Raw genomic sequence first — 15,168 nt, 5'->3', positions numbered from 1 at the left:
AAACGAGAACTTGGAAATGCAGTTATGTAAAATATACACAACAAGAAACTATAGGACCGTGGCTACACAAGGTTTGTGAAGTTATCTGCATATGTACACACAGCAATGTGCCTGTATACTTTTTTATGTCTGTCAGCATTTTTTTTTTTTTTTTTTGCAAATGTTGGTTGTATACATCACCACTGGTGAAAATATGATTGCACTGAACAGTAAACATAAGTGAAAGTGTGTCTATGCATGTATGGATTTGGCATCCTCTGTGTAGATGTCGTGGTTCATTATATATGGAATAATTAACTATTATTATGTATATGTATATATATATATATATATATTTCTTTGTGTGTAAGAATATGTACATGTGTTGTGTTAGGCACTCAGGACTGCTCGCTCACACTCACAGGCATTGCCATGCCAGGTCTCAGGTACGGCACAGCATGGACGGCTTTAGAGAAGTCTGGAGTCAGCACTCGCCCGTTCTCCCCTGTACTGCCCGTTATAGACAACCTAGCCTTACTGCGCATAGCATCTGTGAACGTCATCTGTTTCCAAACACACACCCACACAAACAGAATATATGAATACACAGCGATTCACACCCAAATTCACACACAAGGAGACAGAAAGAGAAAAAATAAGCATTCATTAAAGTTATACAGTGCATGTTAAGTGAAATACAGATTTATTTTATATATAACATCTATATAAACTGTAGATGTTTATGAAGAGCAGATGGGGTGGAGAATGATTGACAGCTAATGGGTCTCGCATTAAGATGGCGGAGCTTTATATCAAAAGCAAGCGGTGCAGCCAATCCACAAACAACCACAAACGTCAATGATGATAAACAAACGGAAAATGATGGCACGCCAGCTAAAATTAATTCACTTCTCTATGAACCATCCATCTTTTATATTTATCAATATATTTTACTCTCCCTTTGTTTATCCTTTGTCTACCTAATTTCTTTAATCTGTAATCTTGATCACATAAATTGTGTGTGTAGCCACAGTTTACCAAAACTGTGCTGTCAAACAATTGCTTGTGTGATATTGTTTTTTAAAGAGGTCATATCATGAAGAAAAATATATATTTTCCTTCATCTTTTGATGTACCATTCAAAAATCTTGAGACCGTAAGATGTTTTTTTTTTTTAAAGGATGCATTAAATTGATCACAAGTAACAAAAAGAAATGTATAATGTTACAAAAGATTTCTGTTTCAAATAAATGCTGTTTTAAATGTTCTATTCTTCAAAGAATCCTGAAAAAAATGTACCATGGTTTCCACAAAAATATTAAGCAGCTCGATTGTTTTCAACACTGATAATAAGAAATGTTTCTTGAGCAGCAAATAAGCATTTTAGAATGATTTCTGAAGGATCATGTGACACTGAAGACTGGAGTAATGGCTGCTGAAAATTCAGCTTTACCATCACAGGAATAAATTGCATTAAAAAAAATATTCAAATACAAAAATATATATATATTTTTTTAAATTGTAATAATATTTCACAATATTACTGTTTTTAATGCAGATAAATGCAGGCTGGGTGAGCATAAGAGATTTTTTCAAAAACAATTAAAAAATCTTACAAATCACAAACTTTTGAATGGTAGTGTTGTTTAATATAGGCTACTATGTGAAGATTCAGAACTGAAAATGTCTCCAGTCCAAAAAGTCTACTGAAAGTAAGATGCAAAAATAGTTAGGATTTTGGTCATGAACTAAATGTATATATTAAGACATGCCATATTTACATGTCTGTTCTGTATTTAGAAATGTGATCTGCCTGTTGCAGTGAAATAATAAAGAGGAGAAAGCAGAATGATGTTATTATTCCAGTAAACTGATGATACTTCCAAAGGGTGACAAGTTTATTTTTAAACGTCCAATTTTAACAGTTAAAGTAGCAAATTCCATAGTTGATTGTTTTGTAAACCTGTCAGTGTAATTCAGACTTTTCACAAGAGGCTGTTATAAAGGATAGGCAAACTATATCTGACCCGATTTTTGTTTTTCACAAACATTTTTCCTTAAAATAACACCTTGAATAGTCCACAATAAGAAAGATTCCCCCGAAGAAAGATTCTTTAATTAAATATGGTCCATTTAGATTTTATGTTGGAAAAAAGGCCCCATTTAATTCTCAAAGAGTCAGAAAGAGAGTGAAAAAAATATGGAAAACTAAATTACAGCCTAAAATTAAATCTTATTTGTGGACCTCAGCGAAAAACAAAGAAATTACGAATATGAAAATGAAGATATGACCCCTTTAAATATTTGAAAAATGTGTATCAGCATGATGCCTGGAAGATCGTGCAGTGGCGATGAAGCATTTGGCATACGATAAAAAAATGACAAAAACAAAAAACTGAGAACAAACGACAAAAATAAAGCCTCTGCCGTTCCTACCCCACTAGATCTTAACACTCTCCAGCCCATAAACGTTGTACCCTTCCTTATAAGTAGCAAAATTCTGAGAATTCTGCGAGGAAGAGGAGGGATTTAGAGCCTGAGTCTTGGCAACCTTCATGCGTTTGGCCTCCGCGCGAGACTTGTAGCAGAACTCCACCAGAGCGACCAGCATGGCCAACCCGAGGCCGCCCACCAGGATGTAGAAGACACCCGCAACATTACTCAGGCTGAGGGCACTAGTCTTCTCCTGCAAGGGATTGAAGGTCAAAGATAAGGGAGAGAAAAGATGACATTATGCCAATACTACTGATTATATAAATAACATTACCAATGTTATTTTATGTTATTGTCAGTAACATTTGCACTCGCTAACAGCGCTGGTAATGATTCAGCCCTGAGCGTGGTGGCGATCGGCAGTCTGCGCTCCATTTGGCAGTCGGCAAACGCGGCTTTGCCGTGCCAGATGTGCACAGACTCATCGCCGCGAGCAGGAAGCAGAAACAGTGTCCGCCGACAAGCCGTGTGCCTCTGGGAATGTCTTTTTTAGGCTGTTTCGATTTCATTCTGGAGCAGATGTGTCTTACTGAAAGCTCTTGCTGACCAACTGATGGTATAATCAACTTTGTTGGTGCCTCGGCTTGTTTTCTGGAACTGCTGGAAGTGCTTCCTGCTCATTTGCATTTCGTTCATTTCATTTTTTACCCATAAGTCCCAAGCACGGGTCTGACCTTTGACTCCCCGCCTCCGCTGCCGCACTCTCCTTTGTCGTACCACCATTTGTTTTTCAATTTATCCAGAAGCCCCTGCTCGTTCAGTTTTAGCACTGCAAGGTTTACCGCATTTCTTAAACAAATGATAAAACATACTTGTCAGACAGCGTGAGGTGGGGCGGGGCTGCAGCGGGCCACGCCCCCCACAAGTTGCATAGAATGAATGGAACATTGGGTTAGACAATCCATCAATCAATCAATCCATCAAATCAACCAACCAATCAAAATGACGTTAAACAACCCATTAAAATATGAGGTGGTCGAGCTTTAAGAGTTCTTTTTTAAACTCAAACTCTTGAGGCGGGAGGCTAGAACAGAGGAGGATCAGCAATAGAATCAGTTATTACACAACCGCACATACAGATCCTCAAATCAGTTAGCAGAAAACACTTTAAGCATTGAGGCAAACAAATCTGGTTAGAAGTATCAAGAGAGACAGCATGCATAGTTCAAACAGTGCATCATCAAATGCATTCATAATCAAGTTACTGTGTTTTCAGCCTCTGCATCATCAGCTTAAACATTCTTTAATGCTTATGGCGACCATTCAAAATCCAAGTGCCCAATCACATGCATTGATTATTACTCATTATCAAAAAATAGCTTTTGTCATAACACAGTCTGGTTGCAAGAGGCCATTGCTTCAGTCATTAAGAACAGACATGCATTCAATAAAAACAGATGCTAAAGGCAAACATGAGTAGAATGAGTTATACTAACCACAAACAAACATATTATCGGTTTTTCACTACTACACTATGCTTTGTTTTTGAGAGGGTTTAATGTTAGTTTAACAATAGTTTTCCCAATGTTTCCTTCAGTGAACACATGGCAGTTTATTATCAGCAAAACAGGTGGAAAAAAGGCTTCAGAACCTGAAGACTATTGGATAAAACACATCTGAAACGTTCTCTTCAATTATTTACTGAGCTCCATGAGTAGACCTGTTAATTCCTGGAAAAGAATCACATGAACTAAAATATTACGTTTAGGGCTGTCAAAATAAGAACTAGGGATGCACAATATTAGATTTTTGCCAATATCCGATATTTTACAAATCATTTTGGCAGATAGCCAATGCCAATACCAATATATATTTCCCTTTGTTCTGAAACAACACCAAATCTCTCCTGTGTGGAAATTATAAACAAATTGTTTTTAATTTTGGTTATTTTTTAGCAAAAACTTATTTTTTTAGAACTAATAAACATTATTAAAGTTCTTCTTTTAATGAGAGTACATTATATATAAGTTTCCATAATCCATTTGAAAAATATATATTACATATTATTACTGAATAAATCTGTATATATTAAATTATTTACTTTATAAGTTTTTGTGATTTTTATTCATGGAAACTATAGCTTTTGGCCTTTAAATCAAAACAGACATTTATGACATTGAAACGGCTTTATTTATTCAGAAACACAAGTATCTTAATAATATTTCTGTATTTTCCTTTCATTATATTACAAGTAGACCAACAGCGCCCCCTAAGTAAATAAAACGCCTTGCGGATGGGCATTAGGACCCGGGTGAGGCTGCTGCTGCTGCTATTGTATGCACTAGTGAATGTTCACTCTATCGCAAATCACCTCGTTGTGTAGTGCATTCTCAAGTTAAATGCAACGATCCAAAACAGTGAAGTGATCTTATCACTATCACACCCTGAGCACATGTGAGCTATCCGTCTTGTCGGCAAGGTTTATTGGCATAATTTGTTCAAATCGGCCATTGTTTACATTTTAAGCCGTTATCGGCCGATTCCAATAACCATCCGATAATATTGTGCATCCCTAATAATAACGATAACAAAAGCTATATAATAAATTATTTAACACCATTAACGCATTTTTCACATATTTGCAATCCTGAACCAACAAAATTTTTATTATTATTTCCCATTACTCATTTTAGAGATAAGTTTTCTTAATATCGAATCCTTACTCTTAATATTGGATCTATCGATAAATGTAGGAAGCTATTCAGCAGGAACAATTTAGGAGTGCAATTCCAAAAAATAATTGCTTACAGCACTGTTAGTTATCAAGCTCAACAAGCATAAAATAGTCCATTGAAGTCCATTAAGTATGTGAAAATTATTACATTATTTTATTATTGCAGATGCACATATAGCCAAAAAATTACCTCAACTCAATAATTACAAGTAGGGTACTATTTAACTTCACAACAAATCAATTGAATGCGTTAATGTGTTAAATAGAAAAAAAATATGAAATTGTCCATAATCAAATATTTTCATCTGACAGCCCTAATAATTTTTATATAATCTTAAGTAATTTTGCATTTATTATGGTGCTCACTCACTCCCTGTTAAAATCTTAAAACTTAATTTGTTATTAAGCTTATGTTAAGATAATTACCTGTTTGTTTCAGACTACTCTATACTCCATTTTCTACACCATCAGTCTCAGAGAGCACTGGTTGCTAGGCAACCTACTTGTCAGCTGTCAGCTAGGATTTTTAAAGCCCTCACTATCTGCAGTTTCCTTTGTAACTCTCTACACTGCTGTTTTTGCCATACATTCCTACACTCAGCACTGCTGTTACCTAGTTTACCTCATTTTAAAGGGGGACCCCCGGCCTACATCAGGGTAGGTGGGATACTATAACAACATGGGCCATATTGTTATACTACTCCACCCACCTTAAAGCAGATCCCTTGGGTGTAGCGATGCCGTAGCCTTTAGAATCAAGGTTCCCTCCGACCTTCATGGTGTCACAGGGCTTGCGCTGCTCGATGTACTCATTCATAGTGGACTCCAGAAGGTAAGCATATTTGCCTTTGGATTTTCGGACACGCAAAACGCCTTCCACTGTGTTTTTAACAAACACAGAAGGCTCTGCGCTCTTCATGTACTGCCACATCTTGTCAAAGAGAGCAATCTTAGATCTCTGGTTAAAGTGAAGAAAGAGATAAAGGAGAGGTTTAGATTCAGGTTACTGAGGACATGATGGTTAGCAATGTTAAAGTTATCGTTGTAGATCTGAATGTCAAGAATAAGTCAACAACATTAAAGTTTTTGCCTGGATTTATTAATTTATTAAAAAAAGTTTGTTTGTTTATTGGAAAAGATTTGAAGAAATTTAGCATTACATTACTTGCTCACAAATGGATAATCTGCAGTGAATGGGTGCCGTCAGAATTAGAGCCCAATTATGGACTGGTATTTTGGCCGGAATCCACGGTTTGGTGACACTTTATTTTAAGGTCCAAGTCTCGTTATTAACAAACCATTAACTACGACTTTTGCCTCAACAAACTCCTAATATTTTGCTTATTAATAGGTAATAAGGTAGTTGTTACGTTTAGGTATTTGGTAGGATTATGGATGTAGAATATGGTCATGCAGAATATGTGCTTTATAAGTACTAATAAACAGCCAATATTTTAATAGTGTTTAATAAATGTTTAATATTTAACAGGCATGGTAATAAGCAACTAGTTAATAGCAAGAATTGCTCCCTATACTAAGGAGTTAACAACGGTTTAAAGTTAAATCACCTTAATGATGGATTGTATATAACAAACATGCAGCTTTTGGCTTCAAAGCTTTACTTGCAGTTTATTGTGTTGTCTTTATCAACTGTTTGAACTGTCATTCTGACGGCACCCATTCACTACAGAGGATCCATTACTGAGCAAGTGATGTAATGCTAATAAACAAAGTCATCCACATCTTGGATGACCGGAGGGTGAGTCAAGTTTTTTTTTTTTGTTGTTTTTTTTGTATTATTGGGTAAACTATTTCTATTGGCATAACGTTTATGTTTATTATTTCTTATTCTCTTAAGCAGTGGCAGAGTTTTTTTTCTAAAATATTATAAATATTTGAAAAACATTTATAAATGTCTTAATTTTATTCATGACATGACAAAAACATAATGTAATTTATGAATAAATAATTCATGATTGGTAAAAAAAAAATACATTGTATCTTTAAAGGGGTCATCAGATGCAAAATTCACTTTTACATGTTTGAACTGAAATATGTGTTGGCAGTGAGTGTACACAACCACCCTATAATGATAAAAATCCACCCAGTGTTTTTTTTTTAAATCCCAATAAATCATGAGCAGTGTCTCAGATCAAGCTGTTCTCAGATTCTTGGCAGAGTGACGTAGTTCTGCACAGGCCCCTCCCACGATTGTTGATTGACACTGACATTTTATCACAGCTCTGCCCTTAGTGAGCGGTCAAGTCCACCATTGTTTCAATGCTGGAGCAGGTGTCGACAAGAATGTCTCCTAAGCTATTGAGGTGTTTTGTTGTTGGATGTAATAATGAACATAGCAGTCATCATTTATTCCAGATGTCTGAGCCGCTGAAGACGCAGAGGATTACTTTTGTTTTTAAAGGGAATGTGCCCCCGATGTACCTAAATGCGTCTATGTTCGCGCAAATTATTCATGATCCAGCTTCACCTATAGAAGAAGCATGTTTTTTTATGAATCTTTGCAAATCACCTTTCCTAATAATGTGCTAGTTAGCAAGTTTAACGATGAATACAGCTACAGTTTACAGTCTCATGAGAACGGTTCGTCACCCCACGGAAGAGAGGGGTGTGGTGAGCAGAGTTCATTAGCATTTAAAGGGACATGCACCGAAATGGCTCGCAGTGAACAGAGCTGTTTTTGAAAGGGTAAAACAGGTGTTGTTTTGCACTACCATTGAGAAATTTTTACCTAAGTATGTTAAAGACTTTTCATTAAGACCCTAAAGAATCATATCAACTTGTGGAAAATGGGCATTCGATGACCCCTTTAAAAACATATTTTCGAAAATTATGTGTATATGCATATGTATTTAAGGTCTAAGGAAAATATGTTATTTTTCATTTGTTACTGATGGTTGGGCTGTGGCTAGTTAGGACAGTGCCTGTCTGCAGCCCTTCCATACTGTCCACACTGGTCCACTCACCCTAAAGAACTCTTTGGTGGAGCCTGCATCCAGTGTCCCATAGGCAATCTCAGTCTGTTTGGCCAGGTCTTCAGCACTCTCGATAGGTGACACCATCCTCTCCACAGTGAGAAAGGCAGCCAGGTTAGCCGTGTAGGAGGAGATGATGATGAGAGTGAAAAACCACCACACACCACCAACTATACGGCCAGACAAGGACCTACACACAGCAAACACAGTCAGCCACACACAAACGATCACACGCTCCACCAACAGAACCAGCATCTTGTTACTATAAAATCCCAAAGAAAGAAAGAAAGAAAACCCTTTCACTTTGGAGAAAATGGGGAATATGCAGCCGAAACACGGTACCACTCCAAGAGGGCAGGAAACGGCGACCTTGTGCATCTTACTGTTCCCAACCGGGTGAGTACATGTTCACAAAAGAAATGTTCAACCAAAGTTTAAACCACATCTTTGATTAAACATTTCTAATCCTGTGGTGGTTCTTTCTTCTTACCCATGATACACTGAAGTTGGGGACAAGGGAGTTATATAACACCTAGGTTATTTGCAATGGAAATGGATATGAAGCACGAGCTGCAGGAGCGTGAACATCCACAAACCACGGCATTGGTGGGAAAACTGTCGATGCACAAAGCCGAAAGCACACCCCACGCGCTAGCCAGCTAGCATTAGCGTCCACTGCATGCACCAACCTTGGCGAAATATCGCATCCCTGCTGCATAAAAGCGCCCAGAGAAAACCACAGACTATTAAAGATTCCAAATTCGTTCGTAGATTCGCTAGGGCCCAGCTGCCCATCCTCAAACTCCTCAGTGTGCCACTCGTAAGGGCTGAAGCGGCTAACGAGGAAGAGCACAACGCTAACTCCGATGTAGGCAAATACAATGCACATCCAGATCTCGTAGGCCAGCGGGTCCAGGAAAGAGAAGACACCCGGCTTGGATTTCTGTGGTTTCTTGATCATAATGGATATGCCCAGACTCATGAAAGGTTTCGAGAAGTCGATCACCTCCTCTCTGACCAGAGTGATGGTAAGAGGAGCTACAGCTATGTCTGCTTTCTGTCAACAGTGAAAAGAGGAGGAATTAGTCGAATGACACACATAGGCCTATATGAAATGTACATTGAGGAGCTGGTGTTCACTGTTTCTCAAGAGTGCACTCTTGTGTGAGTGAGTGTATGCTTTACTTCTCACCCCGTACACCAGTTCCCCAACCATGCCATTCCAGATCTTGGTCTCAGCATCTCGTGCGCCATACTTTCCATCTGCTACAATCCTCAGCTGATACTTAAAGCCACAATGCTTTGCAATCTCGGCTGCCAGGTCCACACAGTATCCCTCATAACGTTCATTATCGGTGAATAACTCTGCATTCTTTTTCAGCATTACATACGGTGCCTCCTAAAACAAAAAAGCAGGGTGGGAAATATGTTAACACATCTTCGAATGTAGGTGATTTCAGTCGCTCTTGATGTGGAATACCATGGAATACCTCTTACCAGGATTGTCGTCACAACAACTGTTTTATTCTCCATTCCCATGGTGTCGTTGGGGAAAAGGTCAGATTTTGTCACCACCATTTTGTCCACATCATTCCAGTAACCAATCTGAGGAAAAGTACACACTCATGAAATTGAACTTCACTTCTGTTCAGAATACAAAACACAAAGTTGGAGTTAGGAATCAAGAACCTTACTCAAAACCATTCTTCTGGACATTTTGGTTCATTCTATAATGTATTTTTTTTTCAGCAGTGGTGCTGTTATACGACTGAATCAACAGTGCCAAAGAAAAATAAATTATGTTTGAGCTTGGCTGTCTGCTTGTAGTCTGACTTGAATGTGATGAAAGAGAAAGACTGTGTGCAGTGAAATAAGACTGTCAACATACCTTTATACTGTGTTGCCCACACTGGCTGCGCAAACATTCTTCACAATCAATGTTCAATAATTACTTTTATGAACTGGTTCTTTGTAATGAATTACAATGAATAAAGAATCATTCTAGAACTCATGACCATCATTTATAAAAGCCATTGTGTATTCATTTAACAGTTCAATATTTTATCAAAGCATATTTTTATTAAGCTTTCAGCTACCAATGAAAGTGTAATGCTTTCAGATCAGATAAAAAGTTTATATCAATTCATATTAACTTAAAGCTTGTGATACTTGTCAGATGACAACATATACAATGCCGTTCAAATTTTCTGGGTCAGTATGATTTGTCTGTTTACAAATGTTTAATGTTTACAAGGCAGATGTTTTTGATTAAAAATACAGTCAAAACAATAATACTGTGAAATATTATAACAAATTAAAATAACAGTATTATGAATGTTGAATAGACAGTTCCAAAGAACAGCTTTTATTTGAAACAGAAGCTTTTTGTAACAATGTAAAAGTCTTTTTTTTTCACTTTTTAATCAGTTTAATGCATTCTTGATGAATAAATTTATTTTAACAAATTCAAAAAATATTGCTTTAGATTTTAGTTATCATATAATTAGAACTAATTGTAGGGCAGGGGTGTAAGAATCATTATTAGGTATTAAGTGGAATTGAAATCAGAATCTAGTAAAAATCTCTATTAAAAATTCTTACAATTCCCGTCCCCACCACAAGTACTCAAGTTCTTGAAAAAGTAGAGATTTAGTTTAAGTCTGTGTTACCTTCACAGGGCCACTGTTTTTCAGCTCCATGACATTGACTGTGTAATTCACTCTTCTGCCGTACTGATCAAATTGAATATTTCCTGTCAATCCATCCACACGCACCTGATTAAACACATGCGCAAATGTTAAACGTTATAAAGTTCTCACACACAGACAGCAGGCATTGATAATGTGCTGGCAGAGCAGACCTGCTTGAGAGCACGCTCTATCTCCACCCCCTGAGCCCACGGCACCGCAGGATTGGCCAGGCAGTCTCCGTTGTTGCCACGGTGACTGATGTCAATTCTTTGTTTATGCAGAAAGCGGAATGCCTCGGTCATTACTTGCACAGCATCATATGTGAGAGCGGAAGTGTACTGCAAGGGAAAGAAATATGAAGACCATAAAAATGTCTTTCTTGGTGTTTTATGATAGATATAACATCCATAACAAATAGATATAATAACTATGTTCAAAATGCTGCCAGTTGCATTTTTATTTGAGCATGATTTAAATATTTGCACTCCTTCACCCTGATTCTGCTGTCTGCTCCAGGGTACTCCTTCTCCTCCAGTGCCTCCCAGCGCTGGTCAAATTTAGCAACAAGCGGGTCATCAAAATCCACTATCTGAAATCCAGACACATTCGCCCCTCCATACTGAATCTTGGACAAATCTCCATCCACAAAGCCCTGAAACACACACACACACACACACACACACACACACACACACTTTTTAATAACATAATTCATGCAACACAAAACTGTGAGCTACTGTATTGTTTGTTTCACAAACATGAATTCTTTACATTCTGTCATTATTTGCTCACCATTGTAATGTTCTAAACCTGTATGACTTTCTTTCATCCATATATAAAAAAAGGGATGCTTAGCAGTATGTCCAAGCTGCTCTTTTCCAAACAACAAAAACATTTAGGGATTAGCTTTTTAGCAAATTATATCTTAATTTCTGGACAACTTGTAAAAAAAAAAATCATCCCTAATTAGTGTGAAAAAATTACAAATATATATAAAAAAATAAAAAAACCATCAAATTATTAAAAGAAATTGTGTAATTATAACAATAGGAATAGGCCTGCATCAATGGGCTTCTGCAACGCAAGAAATGGATGTGCAGGATTTAGTTAAATCTTACACATACAGGATAGGATTTACCAACAAAGAAGCTCTTGGTTTTCTGGCACATCAGCACTGGTTTATCATTTATTTCAGTGCCACGTTAAAAAAATTAATATTTTGAGAATAGTTTGAGAAGTCAAAATTCTAAAAATAAAGTCAAAATATTTTGAGAAAAGTCGAAATATTTTGAGAATAAAGTCGAAATATTTTGAGAATAAAGTCAAAATGATGAGAATTAAATTGTAGTAATTACGAGATTAAAGTTAAAATATTTTGAGGGTATAGCTTATATTGTGCATGCAAATGGACCGGATTGGGAGCACCGCAAGGAATTCCGGTGGCCTGGCAAGTTATTTGAATATATATGGGACTATTATCAGAAATCATACCATGTGTCACATACTCACAGAGACAGTATGACTTTATCCAGACTTAATCTCGTAATTTTGACTTTATTCTCAAAATATTTTGACTTTATTCTCGTAATATTTAAACTTTATTCTCAAAATAGTAATTTTGACTTTATTCTCAAAATATTTTGACAATATTCTGGTAATTTTGACTTTATTCTCAAAATATTTAAACTTTATTCTCGTAATTTTGACTTTATTCTCAAAATATTTTGACAATATTCTGGTAATTTTGACTTTATTCTCAAAATATTTAAACTTTATTCTCGTAATTTTGACTTTATTCTCAAAATATTTTGACAATATTCTGGTAATTTTGACTTTATTCTCAAAATATTTCAACTTTATTCTCATAATTTTGACTTTATTCTCAAAATATTTAGACATTATTCTCATATTGCTATGACTTTATTCTCGTAATTTGGACTTTTTTTTCCAAAATATTTCAACTTTATTCTCATATTGCTATGACTTTATTCTTGTAATTTTGACATTATTCTCAAAATATTTTGACTTTATTTTTGTAATTGTGACTTTTTTTCTCAAAATATTACTTTATTGTCGTAATCCTGGAAATGCCGTTTTCTCAAATGCTGTTGTAGAAATGTTACTTTCCTTATGACTTTATTATCATAGCTAATATTACGACATTAATCTCATAATGACGTGACGTAATTGACGTAATTCTCATAATTTTGACTTAATTGTGACCCTGGACCACAAAACCAGTCTTAAGTCGCTGGGGTATATTTGTAGCAATAGCCAAAAATACATTGTATGGGTCACAATTATAGATTTTTCTTTTATGCCAAAAATCATTAGGATATTGAGTAAAGATCATGTTCCATGAATATATTTTGTAAATCTCCAACTGTAAATATATTAAAACTTATTTTTTGATTAGTAATATGCATTGCTAAGAACTTCATTTGGACAAATTTAAAGGCGATTTTCTCAATATTTTTTATTTTTTTTGCACCCTCAGATTCCAGATTTTCAAATAGTTGTATCTCGGCCAAATATGGTCCTATCCTAACAAACCATACATCAATGGAAGCTTATTTATTCAGCTTTCAGATGATGTATAAATCTCAATTTCGAAAAATTTACCCTTATGACTGGTTTTGTGCTCCAAGGTCACAATTCTCAAAATATTACAGCTTTATTTTTTAAATGTGATTATTCTGGTAAAAGGCCATTTTTTGGCACTATAAAAGTGCAAAGCAACTTTTTAGATTTAGAAGACCTGGAATATATTGCATAAGCAATATTAGCCACCTATCTGGTGCTTTTTAAATTTTTGGGAGCTTGACACAACTCCTGCTAACTGTATAATTTAGCTGTATTGGATTTATTTGAAAACGTTCTCTTTTTGGGAAAAATGTTTCTTTTAACTGACAGCCGTAAAAAAAAATAAAAAAAGATCTTTGACAACTTACAAAATTTGCAATGATGTAATGGTATCCTTTCACATGTCGACCGATCGTGATCACCTAAGGAGAAGCAGACAAAAAACATAATTCACAAGAGCAATTTAATTAAAGCGCCTCATAATGAATGTTAAAGGTGTACGCAGTACATCATCCTTTAACTACATTCCTGACCTTATACGTGTGCTGTAATGTGTTTTTAGTGCGTCATTCACCTGCTCCATAATGTCCTTGACTTTGTCCTGTTCACAGTCTAAAATGACTCTCCTCTCTTTCTTGTTCTCCAGGTCCTGAAAGAGGGAGCGATATGCCTCGTCTTTCCACTCATCCTTCAGGTTTCCAACGTTTATGGCTGTTACCTGCCATTTCCTCTCTGCTGCTGTGTCCAGCACTGCCTGCAGGGTAGACAGGCCTACATAGGGAGACGCACAGCAGTGAGTGCCTCACATCAAATGTCTTCATAAAATTTTTCATCAATCTGCTCCAGCTTTAATTACCTTCCTAAAGTGTAATTGCTTTAAAACCCCACGTCTACTTGCCTCACTGTGTCTTTTTAAATGAGATTCAATCTCAATTACGGTTACTCTCTGTTTTAACCACTGTTCTACTTTAATCAACCACTGCTCCAAATTACACCCAGAGACCTTGATATCAGGAGTATTTTTATTGCACTAGAAGGCCCCTTGGGACACTTTTTCTCCTTCATTTATCATTTCTCCTCCTCGCTCTCTTTATTTCAGCGTTCTCTCTTTTGGTCATCTGCCCTTTAATACTCCTCTTCTCTTAAGCTTCCCTCCTTACTGCGCATCTCTCCCTCCTCTCCCTCTCTCGGTTGATTTCATATCTAGGTCTTGGGGGAGAGATTTATTTCGCCGCCTCAAACCAGAGATGCAGCACATCACGGACACTCCAGTCAATAGTGAAAACATTCAGAAAGCATTCAGCTAGCATAGTCGCAATATCAGAAATTCTGAGACTGCCAAACAATGGCAGAAGCCCTTTTACAATGCTTGTTATATCTACATATTTATGTATTTATCCTTATTTAATTATTTTAAAGAGATTTATTTTTAATTATTTCCAATTAGAAGAACCATTGTTTTGACTAAACAGACACTGCAGTTGATTCAAAACCTGAACTTATCTGGAAACCTGAACATATCTGCAAAAAAACAAACAAAAAAAACATTATTCTTGATTTTCTCTAAAATATTTAATTAGCTAGTTCTTTTGTGTAATATCTATAAACTAATAATAAAATCTAGTAATAATAATAATTATCCAGTAATAAAGCTGGATTCCAGAAACAACTGGAAAGGTCAAATTCATTTGTCAAAAGATGAAAACATTTTAATAGATGAAAAATCACACTCAGATTTTAGTAAGCATTTTTAAGT

The 15,168-nt window shown here is 36.0% G+C and overlaps 1 protein-coding gene across 1 annotated transcript in view; it reads right to left on the bottom strand.

Moving 5' to 3' along the window:
• Positions 1 to 468: 468 nt before the first annotated feature.
• LOC107655932 (glutamate receptor 2-like) overlaps positions 469 to 15,168 on the bottom strand; it is a 30,496-nt gene continuing 15,796 nt past the window's right edge. Inside the window, exons 4-16 of the mRNA XM_016443566.1 lie at positions 13,987 to 14,183; positions 13,781 to 13,834; positions 11,323 to 11,481; positions 11,000 to 11,167; positions 10,809 to 10,913; positions 9,637 to 9,744; positions 9,332 to 9,538; positions 8,829 to 9,196; positions 8,131 to 8,329; positions 5,857 to 6,104; positions 3,147 to 3,261; positions 2,416 to 2,665; positions 469 to 542 (exon numbers count right to left, since the gene is read on the bottom strand). Coding sequence (XP_016299052.1) covers positions 2,420 to 2,665; positions 3,147 to 3,261; positions 5,857 to 6,104; positions 8,131 to 8,329; positions 8,829 to 9,196; positions 9,332 to 9,538; positions 9,637 to 9,744; positions 10,809 to 10,913; positions 11,000 to 11,167; positions 11,323 to 11,481; positions 13,781 to 13,834; positions 13,987 to 14,183 — 2,174 coding nt within the window. The 3' untranslated portion in view covers positions 469 to 542; positions 2,416 to 2,419. The remainder of the gene's footprint in view (positions 543 to 2,415; positions 2,666 to 3,146; positions 3,262 to 5,856; positions 6,105 to 8,130; positions 8,330 to 8,828; positions 9,197 to 9,331; positions 9,539 to 9,636; positions 9,745 to 10,808; positions 10,914 to 10,999; positions 11,168 to 11,322; positions 11,482 to 13,780; positions 13,835 to 13,986; positions 14,184 to 15,168) is intronic.

The sequence above is a fragment of the Sinocyclocheilus anshuiensis genome, unplaced genomic scaffold (assembly GCF_001515605.1).
Source record: "Sinocyclocheilus anshuiensis isolate Anshui unplaced genomic scaffold, SAMN03320099.WGS_v1.1 scaffold85, whole genome shotgun sequence".
NCBI lineage: Eukaryota > Metazoa > Chordata > Actinopteri > Cypriniformes > Cyprinidae > Sinocyclocheilus > Sinocyclocheilus anshuiensis.
The sequence above is the reverse complement of the archived record's forward strand: the minus strand, read 5'-3'. Positions and strand labels throughout refer to the sequence as shown.